Source organism: Zootoca vivipara, chromosome 8 (genome assembly GCF_965207765.1).
Source record: "Zootoca vivipara chromosome 8, rZooViv2.hap1.1, whole genome shotgun sequence".
Classification (NCBI taxonomy): Eukaryota; Metazoa; Chordata; class Lepidosauria; order Squamata; family Lacertidae; genus Zootoca; species Zootoca vivipara.
This window is the reverse complement of record NC_142591.1, coordinates 42,766,067-42,784,100: the sequence shown is the minus strand read 5'-3', so window position 1 is coordinate 42,784,100 and position 18,034 is coordinate 42,766,067. Positions and strand designations below refer to the sequence as shown.

The following is an 18,034-nucleotide window of genomic DNA, read 5'->3' as shown; positions in this document are numbered from 1 at the left end:
GGTACCTCGGTTTATGAACACAATCGGTTCCGGAAGTCTGTTCATAAACTGAAGCATTCATAAACGGAAGCGAACTTTCCAATGAAAGTAATTGAAAGTGAATTAATCCATTCCAGATGGGTCCACGGCGTTCGTAAACCGAAAATTTGTAAACCGAGGTGTTCATAAACCGAGGTTCCACTGTATTTTGTTGAACCTGCCACAGAAGGCTAGTTTTCCTGCTACGAAGTCTTTGGTAGTAACTAGTTAAGCACCTAGTAATAGCAGTAAATTATAAGCAAGAAAAATGGTGTAGTGGAGTTTCTGGCAATAGAAACCAACTGTGCTCAGCAGACCTGTGTCCTGAAAACTTTCTAGGATTTGAATCGATTCAATGTGTTTGGTGAACAGTAACGGATCTACAGGAAGCCACTGATTTCAAGCAGGCAGTATTGGTCTGTTTGTGTGTAGCTGGCTTCTTGTTTGATCATGTCTAGGCCCAAACTTGATTAGCTATGTATTGGTCAGGTATCATACCTAGGGAATGATGTGAAAGCAAATAAATTCCTTATAAGAAAGCACACTTTATAATTTATCCACAGATAGGCACTATGATACTTAGAATAATATGAACATATTAAGTGTGGTATTTCACAACTTGAGCAGGGCAAGAGAGCAAGCATTTTCTGGGAAAGTACATAGTCTTTACCCATAAGAACATTTCATGCTTAAATCCCACGGGTTCTTCTGTAACTCAGCTCAGTCTTTTCACACTGCATCACAGAATGCAGGACAAAATGATCTGCTAAACCACTAATCAGCCTCTTCATATTGTGATCCTTTCTGGGCATATTTTAATTTTTGTTGCAGTGACAAGGCCATGGATCTCTCAAGTCAGAATATCTACAGCTGGAACATAAACTTAACAAAATGCCAGTTATCAGGAATTGCCAAACCTTAATGAGCCACACCCATGAACATGTATTGCCCTTCACTGTACATCTATACTGCATCCTCTATCCCACAGAGACTTTGTAGGACCTAGCACTCTACAAAAGCCCAAGCCAAAACTGAACATCTAGTTATAACACTGCAACAACAGGAGAGACTTCCACAACAATGAAGTACCTTAGAATGATCAGACATTTGCTGTATATAAAATAAGTCTTCAAGCGGTCGTAATTCCATGCATAAAACACTACAAGCATAGAATGATCATTCGTTAAGTTTATTAAAAAGGTATTTCCATGCCCTTTCTGTTAATAACTAACCAGAGTAATTCAGCATGCTGCTCTCGTACTGTTTTGGCTTACACTTATCAAGCCCAGCCAACAAAGCTCTCAGAGGTAGTGATAATTTTAGTCTACACATCTGAAGGGCACCAGGTTTGCAAAGAATGATCTAGAGGCAGCTTTCTCTTGTGCATGATTTCCATACAGAACTAGGGGCAAGGGCAAGGGAGAGACCAGGAAGATACCATTCTATCAGTATTATATTGGGACCAATTTGTAACACCAGTACAATTCTGTTCAGTGGTTTCCCATTTGCTATAATACTAACACAAGTTTACTCAACAGGCACCTAATTTTCACTAAAGGAAAGGATACTGTTTCACTGCTTTACAACATTTTAACCCACATGTACATTGGGGAAGAATCCCTAACCAAGAGCTATAGTTCTCCAATCTTCATAGAATTTGAGCAATTGAGGCATCTCAAATTATGTAAGGACTATTTGTGTACTATGTCCCTTCACAACCCATACTCCATGGAAAAAGTCAGTAACCTTCCTATCTGCTTTTGAACAGCATTCATTTATTCCTGGAATTTCTAGACAGAAGGTTACTTTAAAATGTTTTATTGCTTACCAAATTAAACTGATCTATCAAATGTTGGGTTGTTACTTAGCAACAACAGCTTCTTTTTCCTTGTTTAACACTTATTTTAGCTATTGTTTTCACTATCATTTGTTAGGCTTTCTGCAAGGTCATTTAATCCAGCTTTGTTCAATGCAGTAATCAGATTTTCCATTGTAGCGTGGATCCCTTCTTGGTCTTGCCAAGTCACAAGCAGCTGCTTAGCTCTCATCTTCACATCTTCACTATCTGATTCAATTTGCCTTATATCTGAGTCTTTCATTTCCAAATATGGGGCCAGAACATTCCAGTATTCCCCAAGCTTGTTAGCAAGTAACTCTATTTGTTCCCCTGTTACAAGTTTATCCCGTTGAGCATCTGGACCTAAAATCAAACAAAAAAGAATATTTAGATAATAGCATTGTATAATGCAGCACTCACCAAAGCTGTTTCTGAAAACTAACACCTTGTTAGCATTGTCCAGTTTCAGTAAAGAATTCTCATTTTACATTCATGCTTCAAGTTTTATTTAAATTCTACAGTCTTAAAATCATTTTACAGAAGTCACATATTGCATTTGTGACTATAGACAGATTGCTTGTTAGGCCTCTTATACTCACTGAAAGTGCAAACCTCAACCATGACGTTAAAGTCAATCCATGATATTAGACAGCTGTCTTAAATTACTAAACATTGAAATTGCCCAGCCGATTTGCAATTGTTTTGCAAGTTCAAAAGGAATCCCTAACTGCTCCAAAAGAAAGCTGCCTTTCCCCAATGTTAATAACTATTGTTTATTTGGTCACATTCATTTACAATATATTTCAGAAACAGCCCTCAATGAAATGAAAACTGGATGGCCAAGGAGTGGAGAAAGGTTCACATGTAGCTGGTAAAAGACATTGTCAGGAAGGGAGTATTTGAACTTTAACCAAAATGAGAGAATGCAATAGAGCAGGTAAGTAGCATAAGCAGGATTCCATTGAGGGAACTAAAACAAGGCTGACTTTTCAGTACTATTGTGGAGGGCACTGATGAATAAGCATAGAAGACTTGCATGAAATTATAGCATGAATCAGAGAGCAAACTGGATATGAAGTGATCCCATGAGGAAGGAAGACATCATGCAAATGAATTTAATCAGAAGGAACACAAAAAATACCCTGTTTCTCATATTTTAAGGCATCCCCATAAAATAAGCCATAGCAGGATTTTTAAGCATTCAAGGAATATAAGCCATACCCCGAAAATAAGACATAGTGATAGGAGCAGCAGCAATGCCGGCCGCGGCAGGAGGAGGAGGAAAAAAATAAGACATCCCTTGAAAATAAGCCATAGTGTGTTTTTTTGAGGAAAAAATAAATATAAGACGTGTCTTATAATATGAGAAACACGGTAAGCAGTCTAAAAGGTATGGAAAAGAAAGATCAAGGATATGCCAAGTTTAGGGACAGACTGATTCACAAATTTTGAGGCAGGAAATGGAACTGGAAGGATGGTCTTTGAAAACCAGCTTAAGAAGAAGAGGACAAATTCTCAAGCTAACATAGCTGATGAGTGAGTGCAACTGTTGACAAGGTGATGTTGTCTTGGAAGAACAGTTTGCACAAAGGAGCTATGATAGATGCAGAAAAAAGCTCAAGAAGAGACAGTACTTTCAAGGTCTACTCATTTAACAAGCACAGACTATCCATCAAGAAGGCCAGGGTCCAAAAAAGTATCAAGGATTAGGAGGCCCTGGTTTGTGCCTTTGTGTGGCTCTTCTTTCTGAACATGGGACAAGCATTATTACTGCTACTCAGAAGCAGCATACAGGATGAATTGGGGGAGAACGTGGGTCTGCTCACATACTCCTTTTACAACACGTGTTGAGGAAAATGGGAAAACCCCAAGAACACAGTCTTACTTTCATTGTTTTCCTTTAACAAAGCATCATTATCTTCCTCATCTTCATCCTCGCCTGTTTTAATTTCTTCAGAAGGAGGCTATAATGAGAGAACTGAATATCACTGAATGGATCTGTACTTAAAAAGAATTTGCTACATGGTGATTCCTGACCTACAAGTAGCAGAATAGAGTTTAAAAAGAGACATTTGAAATTTATAAAGAAACCATACCTTGTTTTTTATACAGATGTCTCTTCTAAAACTACTACTAAACAATAAAATGCTAAATAAAAGCTTAATATTCTTTTAAGAAACTGTAAACCAATGTTTCTATGAATTCCCATGCAAAACTACTAAGAAGACAGAAATTACATCCCATTGCAATGAAAATGAATTCTTAGTAACTGGTTCCAAAAAATAATCACTCACTCAAATTGACTTCCCAGAACTAACTAAAAGCTTCATTGTCAAGACAAATTCCTATTCTATTTTTTCCTGCATATTAAAAGGCCAAGAGAATGTCCAGCCCACAAGGCTGAACCCTTCCAAGGAAGATCATGAGACAAAAATAAAAGTAGATGTACAAAACAAAAAGGATCCTTTAAACCCAAAATTCATGTCTCCCTCCTGATGAGATTTCTTTTCACAAATACTACGGTAAGTGTTACAAATAAAGCACACAAACACAAAATCATCTGCTCACAGTTTAAGGACAGAGAGATAAAGGCATTTAAAGAGATAATCAAAGGTATTTTACTACTTACAGGTAGTTCTTTAGCTAATTTGATGACCATGTTTTCGAGGTATTCTGGTAAACTCTTGAATTGCTGATTGGTTGGCTGGAAGAAGTGGGGGCTTCTACGTGCCAATAGCCGTAGTGCTCTCCAGCCGTAGTTAGAATTATTCACAACCCTGCCATCAAAGTCACAATTAGTCTGCCATTTGGCGTCTAGGAAAAAGGAACTTGTTTCCTCAGCTTTGTTGTGCAAGCCAAACTATGTTTGAAGCAGACGAACAAATCAGTGAAACATTGATGAGAAATGTAAACGGCAATGAAAAAAGATCTGCAGTACATACTTAAACTCTTTATCAACCATGTTTTCAGGATCTGCCTGTTCAATAGCCTCTTCAAAGAACTCTTCCAATGTTGGCATATATTCTCTAGAAAACAAAAGTCAGATTTAGTGTTTAACTTTCTAGACTGCCTTCATGTTTCCACGTCTTAGTTGCAATTCCTTCAATATAAGAGTCGCCAACAATAAAATGAGGAAAAAATACTATTTTTCTACTGTCATATGCATTTATGATGTAGGTTCTGAACAGCTCAGTGAATTAAAGACTGCTCCTTTTACTGATATAGCATATCAGAATCTGTAACATGCAAAAAGTATTCCATCCATATCAAAGCATCAAGAAATACTACTATTTGTTGGCTTAAATCTGTATTTGCAATTACAGGAACAAACATTACAGGTGAAATAACTAGCAGGTGTTCTTTGTGATACCTCATGCCCTAATACCGGTAAGAATCTTACTGCAGGTCCCCTGATTATCTGTCCTCACCCTCTCTACATTTATTCATTCAAATCACTTCATGGGTCTTCTGGCTTTGAGGTTTTTAAAACTGTTTTGAGGTTTTGTTTGTTTTACAATCAAGTGGCATATAAATTCTATGAAATAAAATATGAAACAAAGAAGTAATACAGCTTTCTCCAAGAAGCAGCTCCCATATGGTCAAGCGACCTTGAAAAACTGAAAGGCACAGTAAATATAAAGTCAATTACATGACTAGGATTTGACAAAAATCATTTTTTTAAAGAAGCAATGCTCCTTTTACAATATATATACATCAACATTCCCAGGTTATAATCTGAAGGGACATAAGGCCACCATCTGACTGAAACTAAGCAGGTCTGGATCAGGTCTGGTCAGTGCCTGGATGGATGACCTAGAACAGCCATCCCCAAACTGCGGCCCTCCAGATGTTTTGGCCCCCAGTGGTTGGGGAAGATGGGGATTGTAGTCCAAAACATCTGGAGGGCCGAAGTTTGGGGATGCTTGACCTAGAAACTACCTTGGGTTCCATGGTGAACAAAACAAGGATATAAATATAATAAAATAAAGTGAGCAAACAAGCATTATTATAAAAAACTGTCATATTACTTCAGGATGTACCACTGGCCACAAGAGTTCCAACTTGTTTTATTATGGACCACCCTACCATATTATTTTTGTATGACTTACCGGGTCTCAGATTTACAAGCTTCCATGTTATCAGGGCATAAATTCCAGAGTCGAGTCAACTCTTCACTAAAATGAGAATGAAAAAGCAGGTTACTGCATTGTTATGAATTGTGTTTTGATGAGCCAGATATTTTGCAAAGAGGGGCTTCTTCAAAGTGAAAAAAATTGCATTAATTGTCTAAAACACACACACACACACACACACACACACACACACACACACACACACTAAGAGATCATATCTAACACCTTTAAATTCCTATGTAGGAAACTTCAATACACACTGTTCTGCTGTTTCTTAAATGAACACTGGCTCAGCAAGAAAGAGGCCCAAGTCTTAAGAAAAATTAAAATAGAGATAAAATGAACAGGAGATGCTGTCAACCATTATATATGGGCCTTGTTCTGTCAGCAGTCTTGGTCTGCTATAAAAGCTGTGGCCCTTTGGCCCTGCAGATATTGCTGAACTACATCTCCCATCAACCCCAGCAAGCATGGCTGAGGACGATTAGAGTTGTAGTTCAGCAACATCTGGAAGGCCAAAGGTTTCCCACACCAGCACTATATGGTGACATGAGAGAGTCTTCTTCATTGTGGGCCACAGCTGTATTTCCCCTGGAAATACAGATGGCAGAGATTTTGATGGGATTCCACTAGCATGTAAAAATGTGTGGTGCAATGCGTCAATGGCTGTTAACTAGGTTGGTAGTTTGAGCCCGCCCAGGCTAAGCTGTGGGCAGGATTCCTGCATTGCAGGAGTTGGACTCAATGACCCAACTCTACAATTCCATGATTCTATTATTTCATTTCCACAAGCGTTCAAATTAAATAAGTAAGACCCGCCACCTTGGAATTCTCATACTGCTGCACTCATTAACAATTAAATTACTTGGTTTGTTTTAATCATTGCGTTTTCTGTTTTGCTAGGATCTTTTTAATGTGATGAACAGCAGCCTAAAATGTCAGAAATAAATTTATTTATTGACATTCATAACTTAACCAAACCTCAAAATAACAGTTTTCATGTCATTGTTATTTATAAAAGATTACAGATATATAGATGACGAACTATAAAGGTTTAACATACTTCCCCATCAGAATTTTTCTGTTAGGTCCTTTCCCCAGGAAATCTTCAGGAACGGGTCTCTTTCGCACAATGAGTCTCATTGGCTTAGGATCACTTGGTCTACAGAACAAATATGCCAAGGTTAACAAGCAACATGGTGCAAAGATGTACAGTACAGCTATTATCTGTTCTACCTTGGGCAAATACAGTGGTACCTCGCAAGACGAATGCCTCACGCAACGAAAAACATTTTTATGGTGACTCGCAAGACGAATTTTTCTATGGCCGTGCTTCGCAAGATGATTTTTTCTAAAGCCACAGCACCACCTAGTGGATATACAGTGGAAATACAGTGGTGCCTTGCAAGACGACGTTTTCGCAATACGACACGGCTTGCAGAACGAATTAATTTCATCTTGCGAGGTACCACTGTAATTGTGTTTCTTTTTTATGCTAAAATGCTACCCCAAGCTCCTTAGACATTTCCCTTAGCTGTACCTGAACATCTCAAAGTAGAGGTCCGTAAAATGACAAGAACCTACCAAGCTTATGTATCATGGGTATGCAAACTAAGGCCCGGGGGCCGGATCCAGCCCAATCGCCTTCTAAATCTGGCCTGCAGATGGTCTGGGAATCAGCGTGTTTTTACATGAGTAGAATGTGTGCTTTTATTTAAAATGCATCTCTGGGTTATTTGTGGGCCCTGCCTGGTGTTTTTACATGAGTAGAATGTGTGCTTTTATTTAAAATGCATCTCTGGGTTATTTGTGGGCCCTGCCTGGTGTTTTTACATGAGTAGAATGTGTGCTTTTATTTAAAATGCATCTCTGGCCTATTTGTGGGGCATAGGAATTCGTTCATTATTTTTCAAAATATAGACTGCCCCCCACAAGGTCTGAGGGTCAGTGGCCAGCCCCCTGCTGAAAAGGTTTGCTGACTCCTGTTATGTACCCAATGTTTAATAAATTATTGTATTTTAATATTTCTGTTGGAAGCCGCCCATAGTGGCTGGGGAAACCCAGCCAGATGGGCGGGGTATAAATAATAAATTATTATTATTAGAGAGGGAAAGCTCCATGGTATGAATTTGTTTCTAAATAGTTTAATATAATACAGCACAACCTGTTTATTAGCTTGAAAATGTTATATATAAACACAGGTATAACAGGAAGATGAAGCCTTGAACCGGAATGTTGATCCAATACAATACAATCTCTAAACAACCTTTTTGAACTTCTTACCTTTCCTTCACAAAACTTGGACAACCTTCGTTTTTCCATGCATTCCAGTTCTCTTCTGTGTTTAATATGTGCTATAAAAGCAAAACCATATGAATGTGTCAGTGTGAGTTACTGTCACCTTCAGTATTAACATTTTTCATTTAAAGAAATCTGCACTATGAGCATATCAGATATCCAGGGTAGAGGTCAGAGAAATACAATCTCCGTGTTTACTTCTGACAGTGGGAAAAGGTAATCTTTGTTAATATGAGCTGGATTCAAAATTCTGTTCTATTCACAGGACACTCTTGCTAGAGGAAGAGTGTGGGAAGAAAAAAAATTGCCAATTCCCCCTTCAGCCTCCTTAGTTCAGCAAAACTCTGCTCTAGTTGAGGGACCTGCTGGAAGTGTTGCTGGTGGCACAGGGGCTGCCAGCCTTCACTTGATCACACTGCATTTCATAAATGGAAAGACCCTTCCATTCGTAGAAGGGCATATCTGGATCCAACCCCACACACTTTGTCATGGGTCCATGGCGAATATCTTGCAGTTAGAGGGGAAAGTGCCAGCAGACATTATCAGTAAGCAAACATCAGGTATAGCACTTGAAACTGTCATTTCACTGTTTTGATGCAAACCCCATTTAAGTGGATGGTACTCATCTAAAATTTTATTCAGTTCTATTTATGAAGAGGTCACTCACCTCTACCATTTTTGAGAATCTCTCTCCATCGGGAGGATTTTCTGAAAGAAGCTGTTATCAGATATCAAAGAGTTAGCCAAAGGTTGCAGCATCCAAAGTTAGGACTGCAGCTTCAGAAATATTGTAATATATTTTGGTTTCTAATCCAAAATGTGCTTCACAATCTAGATAGCTTAAGCAAACTTGATTTTTCAATTGCAACAACACAAAACAAAAACAAAAACAGACCAACTTGTACATTTATTGCTTGTAGTCTATATCACTGACCTGGTAAACTAATTTTGTAGTATCTTCTATCCACAGGGACTGCTCATCTGTCAAAATGTAGTTGGAACTAGAAAGCAAGCCACCACATATGTCAAGAAGACTGAAGTTCAGCACATTTAAGTTAGTAAGTTGAGTATGAATTATTCCCACCCCCATGGTCCCTGAAGAGCTGTTCTGGGAGGTTCATGGACCCACCAGAAATGGATGTGAGGGACTGCTGGAGGCTGCAAAGGAAAGGAAGCATTGGTGAAAATGCCCACCTCCTAGATCACAGTTCTCTCTTCCATTATGGGAAACAATAAAAAGTTTCTCCAGGGATTTTATACGAGTAAAAATAAAGCATCTAAAAAACAAATTAGTTCCAATTTAATAATACTACCCTACCTTTTAAATTTCACCTGTCCCTTTAGATACTGAAATAATATTAAATACTGCAATAGGATGTGTCGGCGGAAGTTGCTGTCACTCAGCTGTAAATCCATTAACTGAAAGAAAAGATGCAGAGATGGGACAGAAAGCCTCCTGCAATGTATTTTACAACGTAGAACAGAAATACAGAGCGGGAAAAGTTAACCATGGACCCAACAATGCAGGGTGGGTTGTATCCTATATCAGTTCTACTCAAAGCAGGCCCACTGAAAATAATGATAATTTCAAAAGGTCTACTATGAATAGATCTTAGTTGAAGACCACCCAATATTCCAACTAATTATTCCCCATTGGTAAGATAACACTCCTTTGCCCATAAAAGCTAGCTTTCATGTCAGTTAAGAACAACAAACACAATACCTTCTCACTTGTAAGGAATTTAGCGAAGTAAACATGCTCCCTGCCAGCTTTCAGCTCTTCCAATTTCTTTCTCGACGCTTGGGTGTCATCCAACTTGTAGCTCTTAAAGACAGCCAGTACTTCTTCAGAGTACTTGTTTAAAATTGAAAAAAATAAAATAAAATGTAATATTTAAGGACCTGAAATTTGATATGCAAAATGCTGATCTACTGATGCTCCTTTCCAGAGTCCAACTTTAACATTTATCTACTCTGTCAAACACTATTACACAGCCTGGCGTCAGTTAATTTATCAAGGACCTACACGTCCTCCAATGATATATGCCACCATCTGTCAATACCGTTGTTTACACAGGTCAAACACAGCAGAAAGAGTACGCACAAAACAGACCGTAGAGGAGAAATAATGCCACGAAGTATTACCTTCAGAAATGTTTTCCACGAAACCTTTTCGTAACACTGCACTGGATTCCGAAAGTAATCTTGAAGTGACCAGAACTTTCTATACAGGTTGTAATCTATTGGAATGGAACTAACAAAACATTTAACATATAAACTCACACACTTCTGCTTATTCCTGAAGATACATTCATCGATCATTTAAATTTATACCCCACATGAGGTGCCCAATTAAAATGAACACAGGCAGGAAACTTTCCCAAGTTCGTGCAAAAGTTCCCTCTTCAACTCCTAGAATTAATGTGAAAGCCGTTAATGGTAAATGCCTCTCTGTAAAGCATCCCCTTTTAGAAAATGCTGTATATAACTAAATAAAGCCCATTTAGTGGCTGTGGAATGTCTCTAGTGAACGATGACATTTTTGATGAAGCAGCTACAATGTTATGAATTATCTATTTTTAAAAAATCTTGCACACCTGAAGGAAAGCATTATTTGCATCTGCTATGCTTACTAGTTCTATCCACACTTCTCGTTTGGTCCCTTAGACATGCTAGCAAAGAACTGATAATCCACTAATACAGCTCCAATTTTCAATTATCACAAAACAGTGGCAGAAGACACTCTTGCAACCATGTAAGTCAAAGCTAGATATATTAATGAATACCAAGCTAATCAAATTAACTGCATGATGTATATCACTAGCCACCCAGAAATATTTTTCACTCCAATACAAGTTAGTTGGATGAAACTGTTTATAAACATTATCCCGAATATATCATCATGGATAAGAGGACATGGAATCTGTGGCCCTCCAGATGTTTCCAGACTACAACTGGGACTTATGGGAGCTATAGTTCCTCAATAACTGGAGGACCAAAGGTTCCCCCACCCCTGCTCTAGCCACAGAAGATATTTCAGGCACTTTTTTTCCATTTTAGAACAAACGAATGGCTCGAATTGGTCTAAGAGCTTACCTAGTTGTAGGAGCTTCATCATCTCCCATCTCACCTTCCTCTACATCCATCCCTTCATCTCTCTCCTCAACATGCTGAAGAGAAAGAGGGCATTTAGAATTAATAACGCTGAAAAAGGCTTTGCACCAGAAAATTAGGAGATGCAGATTAAAGATTAAAATATTCTTTATCACTGGAATTCTAAGTAATTAGTAAATTACGCAAAGAGCTCAGATAGGATACAGCAATTTCTTCCACCTTGTGCCTTCTTCCCTTAAGACTCCAGTTTAGAAAAGCGCTAAAATTTGAAATCTGATACTTAAAATAAATTATCTTCACATGTATATTAGTAACAAGATTTTTCAAAAAAATGTTTGCCCTCTTTTGAGAGCTGCATGTGTATTTGTTGAGTGCATAGAAAGCAGAGTGATATTTTATGCCTTGTTCTACAGGTTTCCCACAGAATGGAAAATATAATAGAAAATAAAAAGAAGATGACCCACCTTCTGTCCAAGAGTGCTGTCTTGCTCACTGGTATTATAAACTGTGATATTTTCCAAATTAAATTGACTTTGCAAATTAAGGCCTGTAGAAAAAAGGATGCACGTTAAAAGCCAAGAACAACAGAGGAAATAATTATACCTATAACCCAATATGACATTTGTAACTCGCATATGTCAATTTGCAGAAGATATGATGTTTCCCATCAACAATAAAAAACAATCATTGTACTTTAGCTACAATTAAGCGAGACAGGAAATGCCTACCATTACCAGCTTAAGAGAGTTCCTTGGCTAAGGCAGGCTACATAACTAAACAGATTACAACCATCATAAATTAGAAAAGAACTTAAGATATGCAGCAGACTTCCATTTTTCCATTTGAGTATATTTATGTCATTATACACTAACAAATCTCACCTGATTTTTCTGAAAGTGGGAACAATCTAGCCAGGAATAGCTGGATTCTTCCACAGAATACTGTATTTTGGGATTTAGACAATCGTCTCAGGAGGTCTAAACAAAGAGATAAATATGGAGAATATTTTTTTTATCTTATCATGGCTCCAGAATTTTTATAATTTTCATGGGCAGACTGTGGTATGTTAAGGAGCTGATAAATGTCCTACAGGCAACCAACTTCTTCACTTCCCTTGCAGCAGCAGAGCGTGGCTTCCCAGCCAGGACAGGAGCACCCAAGCATGCCCAGGGACAGGGCTTGGGAGGGCAACATGAGGAAGATACAACAGGGGAAGGCCCCCACCATGCCACTGGCTGAGATTGCAGTCCTAACCCTCAGTGAGAAGCAGGCCCAAACTCACTCGGAACTACTTCTGAGTAATCATGCAGTAATTATCTGAACTTCAAATATAAACACAAAACTAATACCCTGTTCAAAGAGTTCAAACTGAAGCACATGTCTGGCTGCAACATGAAATAGTTTTTTATCTTTAATTGTGTAATAACAATAATTTATACCCCGCCCATCTGGCCAGGATTTCCTCATCCACTCTGGGCAGCTTACAGAATATCTAAAAAATTGTAGCACATCAGACATAAAAAATTTCCCAATACAGGACTGCCTTCAGATGTCTTCTAAAAGTCAGATAGTTGTTTATTTCCTTGACATCTGATGGGAGGGCGTTCCCCGGGGCGGGTGCCACTACCGGGAAGGCCCTCTGCCTGGTTCCCTGTAACTTCACTTCTTGCAGTGAGGGAACTGCGAGAAGGCCCTTGGAGGTGGACCTCAGTGTCTGGACTGTTCAAATGTAGTTGGCTTGGAGATGAGTGAAGATTCGATGAACTGCACTGAACTGGGGATGAAGTGGAGAAACAAGACTACTCACCATTGCACATTCTCAGCAAGTAATTCTTTCCTGCTGAATAAAACGTGTTCTAAAAATAAATTACCAAAAGGATGCAATCAATTAACATTTTAAGTAAGAAGGCTGGAGGTTACATAGATACTGTAAATAAATTCACTTAACTGTAGAAGAACAGGCACTTTATATCAGGCCTAGCCCAGAGCATGCTTGTAGACAACTTGCCCACAACAAGATTATGGGTGACAATCAATTATGTACATCCACTTGTGCAACAAAAAATCCACTTGGGTCACAGGACATCCTGTTTCTCTTAAACCCCTCTCCATCTCTTTGTGTGCCCCCAGAGTCTGCTACAGAGGGCTCCTCAACTCTCCAGACCAGATTTTGGTGGTATATGGGGGCCGCAGAGGAGTAGAGGAAAGGAGAAGCCCTGTGAATTCCCATTATATATTAATAGATATCTATTATTTCAGTCAGAAATGTTCTTTAAAAAAAACCACAATGCAGCAAAACAACATTAAAGTGTTTTAATCCAAAATTACACCAAACATACAATTTCAAAACAGCACACTTTAAACCTCACAGGTCAAATCCCTCCACAGGGCACAACAGTAGTGCGCAGCACCAGCTTCCAGAAAGGAATTGAAAGAATTATTGCTTCGTTCTTTTCTTTCTAAGCAACTAATGGCTTAACAAAGCTATATATCACAGGTACATATTGGAAAGCAATACAGAGATCCAAAAGTCTTCTAATAAATCTATCCTGAAACAATAATACTTACAGATTTCCATGTAGTTACATTTTTTTCCACAAAGGTGAAAATTTTATCACATTGATCCAAAGGAAGGCAATCCAAAACATCGCCCAAGAGGACAAAAGGGGTTGATGCAGTGCAGATACCTTCATGGGTCAGAATACATGTATACATTAGCTTCAGGAAATTTTAAGGCACTTGAAATTTGTTTATGTTGAAAGACTTTCCAATTCAATGTACAATCTAATCAGAATATGTTTTACTCGATTTACAGATGCAATTCTTTACATCTAAGACTGAAAAAAATAGTCTTACAGCCCAATTCTAACTCACTCTCCATATATATTTACCCAAAAGTAAGTCCCACTGTCTTCAGTAATGCTTACTTCCTAGCATATTTAGCACTGAAGCCTTAGAAAATAGTAGACTTTTAAAAGCTATTTCAGTTCAGTTGTTGTCAAATAAGAATGAAAAGCTAATAGTAATTACTAATAGAAAAATCTGGTATCAAGCCACTCAGTGTCCCTTCCTCACAGAAAAAGAAAAAAACACCCAATTGACTGCACAATGCCAGAACTTCAGTCAAACCTTTGGGAAATGTTACAAAATATTATTTAAGGAGTATTTAAAGCAGGGTTTTTAATTATGTTATTCTATTTTATTTATTTTAAGCCACCTGTAAATTTTATAAACAAGCAGGATTTTTACTTAAAGTCATGTAATTCACCATTACGATACTGACACAAAACATAATATGCCAGCCTACAGTTGTAATCACATTAAAGGAAAACAAATCAAGTAGAAATGTGAATTGTATACTTAGAGAGAGAGAAACTGTTCCACACTCACCTTCTGTGACCCCATTAATAACAAGTGATATGATAGCCAGGACATTTTCACAGGAAGCTTGGTTTATCTGAACAAATATAGTACAAGGTAATTATTAAGTGTACACAACTGAAACATTACTTTGCAGGTGAAAATCCACTTAAAAAATTCAACTTGTACACTATACTTTGTTCGAAGTTCACCAACAGCCACACCAGGACATTGTCAAGAAACAACATTAAACTGCTACAATGGCTTAGACCAGAAGTCCAAACTTCACCAGGAAGTGTTTGGACCCTCACAATGGGGTTATGACCACCACTCTCCCCACTAGGGACAAGGACCAAATCAAGGGTATGCCCTGCTCTGTGTGTTGGGTTGGTGACTATCTGGGACAGTCCTGTGGTTGCCATGGAAATCATGTGATCTTGAGCTAGCCCTGAAGCAACCTCAACATAGATGCTGCAGTTGTCCAGGACCACAGTCCAGGTTTCCTCCAACGCAACACCAAGAAATTATAGTTTTTGTTTTTTAAATAGATGAATCAAAGCATTGAACGTTCAGCTGATTTGGTGACTTCCCTTAGTGGCCATGTTTTTCCTGACATATCAGAAGTAATAGGTATTACTCATTTTTAACTCTGAAAAGAACCATACACTTTCTACTGACAGTGATATGTAGAGTTACAACAAGCAGTACTCACAATTTCTTCTTCCAGGGCAACTCTGAAAGCTTGATCCAGGGTAAACTTTTTTTCATTTTCACTACCAGAGGAGAAAAGCGTTAAGACTATTTTGCCAAAGCCTTCCATATCAACATAATTAAATACATGTTATGAAACAAAAAGCAAACTAAAGATTACCTTCCAGGTATCTGGCTGAAGGCACTCAATAAAGGTTTAATAGTTTTGTTCTTAAGTGCATCTCGAGTTGAGTTCTGAGAAGAAAAGGCAAGTGGGGAAGATTAAGTTTTTAAAGTAGTATTTCTATTCAATAATATGTGTAAATCTATATAAAAAAGGATGGTATTTAAGATGGGTAACATATGGTTCCCAGGCACAAATCAGACCTGCTTCACAAAGTTTATGTATTGGGGCCTTTTCACCAGAACCAGGGATAATAGGGATTTTATAAAGTTCCATTATTTACTTAGAATTTAATTGCTCTAGTACTTTAATTCCAAGACATGCTCATAGCACAGCCTAAACCAAAACTAGACTTGTCTAACCAGACTGACTTTACATTATTAGAATACAAGTTCAAATTATAATTGAATATATTCAATACAAGGAAAGGATTAATGACTTATGTACACTCAGACAAAAAAATATTCTTGGGTCATTCCAAATCAAGTAATCATACCTTTAATGGGTTGTGTGTTTTTTTTTTTACCTTGTGTCATTTTCTTAACATTTTGCACACTTGTTGGATCAAAACTAAGTTTAAATCTAAAATTTAAATTGTTTATCCTATCCCATTTTTGAGACAATCAGAAATAATAAATGTAAGCATAAAATGTGCCTCAAGCTTTGTGTATTCTGTACTTAAAGCTTTTAAACGCTGCAAAAATGCATGCCCTTAGCCATGCGGTTTTAAAAACAGATATGAAAATGTAACATGGTGGGTAAAGGTAAACGTAAAAGACCCCTGGACAGCTAAGTCCAGTCAAAGGTGACGATGAGATGTGGTGCTCCCATAAGCACAATCCAAACCATAGTTTCTCAGAAGAAAGCACTACATATTTAAGTATTATCTACTCTCAACTAAGTAGACTTAGGAGTGCATCCATTTATCTCTGCAAATAACAAATTTGTTTTTCGTTGAATTAGGGCCAATTCACATGATTAAACTGGAATGTTTGGAGTGCAGACTGAATAAATCCAAATAAAATCAGACTTCAATGAAATACTCATGTGACTACATTTTACCAGTGTATAACTCAATCTAAGCAAACCACCTGAAAGTGGGCTGAGTTCCACTTTAGAATTAAAGATGAGATATGAATTACAGTGATTATACTGAATGTTAAACTTGTTAAACATATATTACATTCAACTGTTATACACGTCCCTCACTACCGTAGTTGACTGTAGCATGAAACAGTGATTTGTATGAATGAGCACCACCACAGGTCCAGCAAGCTACTTCTATTAACACTCCTTTCTCCACACACCAATTGAAGGTGCAGAAACCCCATTCCCTTGGGCATCTGGCCACACTACTGGAAGCAAAATTTCGACATCTTCTCAAGGAGGACAATATCACCCTGTGGTGGGTTATCAGCAAACAGTTGTTATTGCTGTTCCATATACCCTACCCTTCCTTTCCACAACAAGGTACGGGCATTGAAAACGAAGCCAAAAACACAATTCCAAAGTGCAGAAGATATCAGCGTTAAAATGTGGTCGATACAAATGCAAATAGATTTATGTTAGAACAAACAGGTCTGCAGCCTGTGCCTTTGGGGCGTGGGAAACGGTCGGTTAGAGGGAGCTCCGTAAACACGGCGCCGCCACCGAGGGAAGCCACGTCCACCGAAAACGCTACATTTCTAAACACATTTATTGGGCAGGAAACGCCACGGAATAAGACCGGGTGTGAATGTGTCGTTTTTTCGAGCGGGGGGTGGCATGCAGAAAGTAGCATGGGCTTCTCTCTCCCCATCCATTCCGGATATAAGCGGGGACGAAAAGGGAGCTCAAACGAAAAGGAAAGGCGCCCGGGAAGCCCCAGCTCTCCGGAGTCCCCAGCGGCGGCATTCGCGCCCCAGCCCGCCTTCCCGCTCACCGTGAAACGCAGCCGCGCCTCAGGCAAGCTGAAGAGCGGCGGCGGCGACATAGCACCTCCTGGAAGACTCGGCGAACAACCGGCGTCCCGCTCGGATGACGCCATCCCTTTGCGACTGCGGAAGTCCGAAGGAAGCCGCGAGCGCCCCCTCCTGCACCGGAGGAGTCTTGAAGCGCGGAGGAAAGGAAGAGGAGGAGGAGCTGCGAGGATTCTGAACCACGTGACTGCTCTCGGCCCATTCAAGTCTATCGTCGTCCCGCCTCGTTTTGTTCTCAGTTCGTTTTGTGGTGATGGAAGTACAGTATAGCTCACTGCCTCTCCACCTTCGTTTGATCTTTCCTATTAACATGTAGTTCCTTATAATAAGCATTAGCTTTCTTATTTTCCTAAATCCAGAGTCCCAGCGTGATTGTATCCAGGGGTAAAGTGTGCTCCTCCCATAGGAATTCTATATTCAGTTCAGCTTCTGCTGAAGTTGG

At 38.8% G+C, this 18,034-nt stretch overlaps 1 protein-coding gene across 1 annotated transcript; it reads right to left on the bottom strand.

The window, feature by feature from the left end:
* Positions 1 to 543: 543 nt before the first annotated feature.
* THOC1 (THO complex subunit 1) lies at positions 544 to 17,676 on the bottom strand. The gene is made up of 21 exons (XM_035125079.3): positions 17,556 to 17,676; positions 15,632 to 15,705; positions 15,473 to 15,533; positions 14,791 to 14,857; positions 13,969 to 14,087; positions 13,208 to 13,256; positions 12,282 to 12,377; positions 11,865 to 11,947; positions 11,383 to 11,456; positions 10,432 to 10,540; positions 10,010 to 10,141; positions 9,605 to 9,705; positions 9,221 to 9,287; positions 8,954 to 9,004; positions 8,272 to 8,342; positions 7,052 to 7,150; positions 5,965 to 6,030; positions 4,798 to 4,881; positions 4,485 to 4,632; positions 3,741 to 3,819; positions 544 to 2,218 (listed from the first exon to the last, which is right to left on the bottom strand). Exons 1-21 carry the CDS (start codon positions 17,658 to 17,660, stop codon positions 1,923 to 1,925), a joined length of 2,031 nt encoding a protein of 676 aa, XP_034980970.3. The 5' UTR covers positions 17,661 to 17,676; the 3' UTR covers positions 544 to 1,922.
* Positions 17,677 to 18,034: the final 358 nt, after the last annotated feature.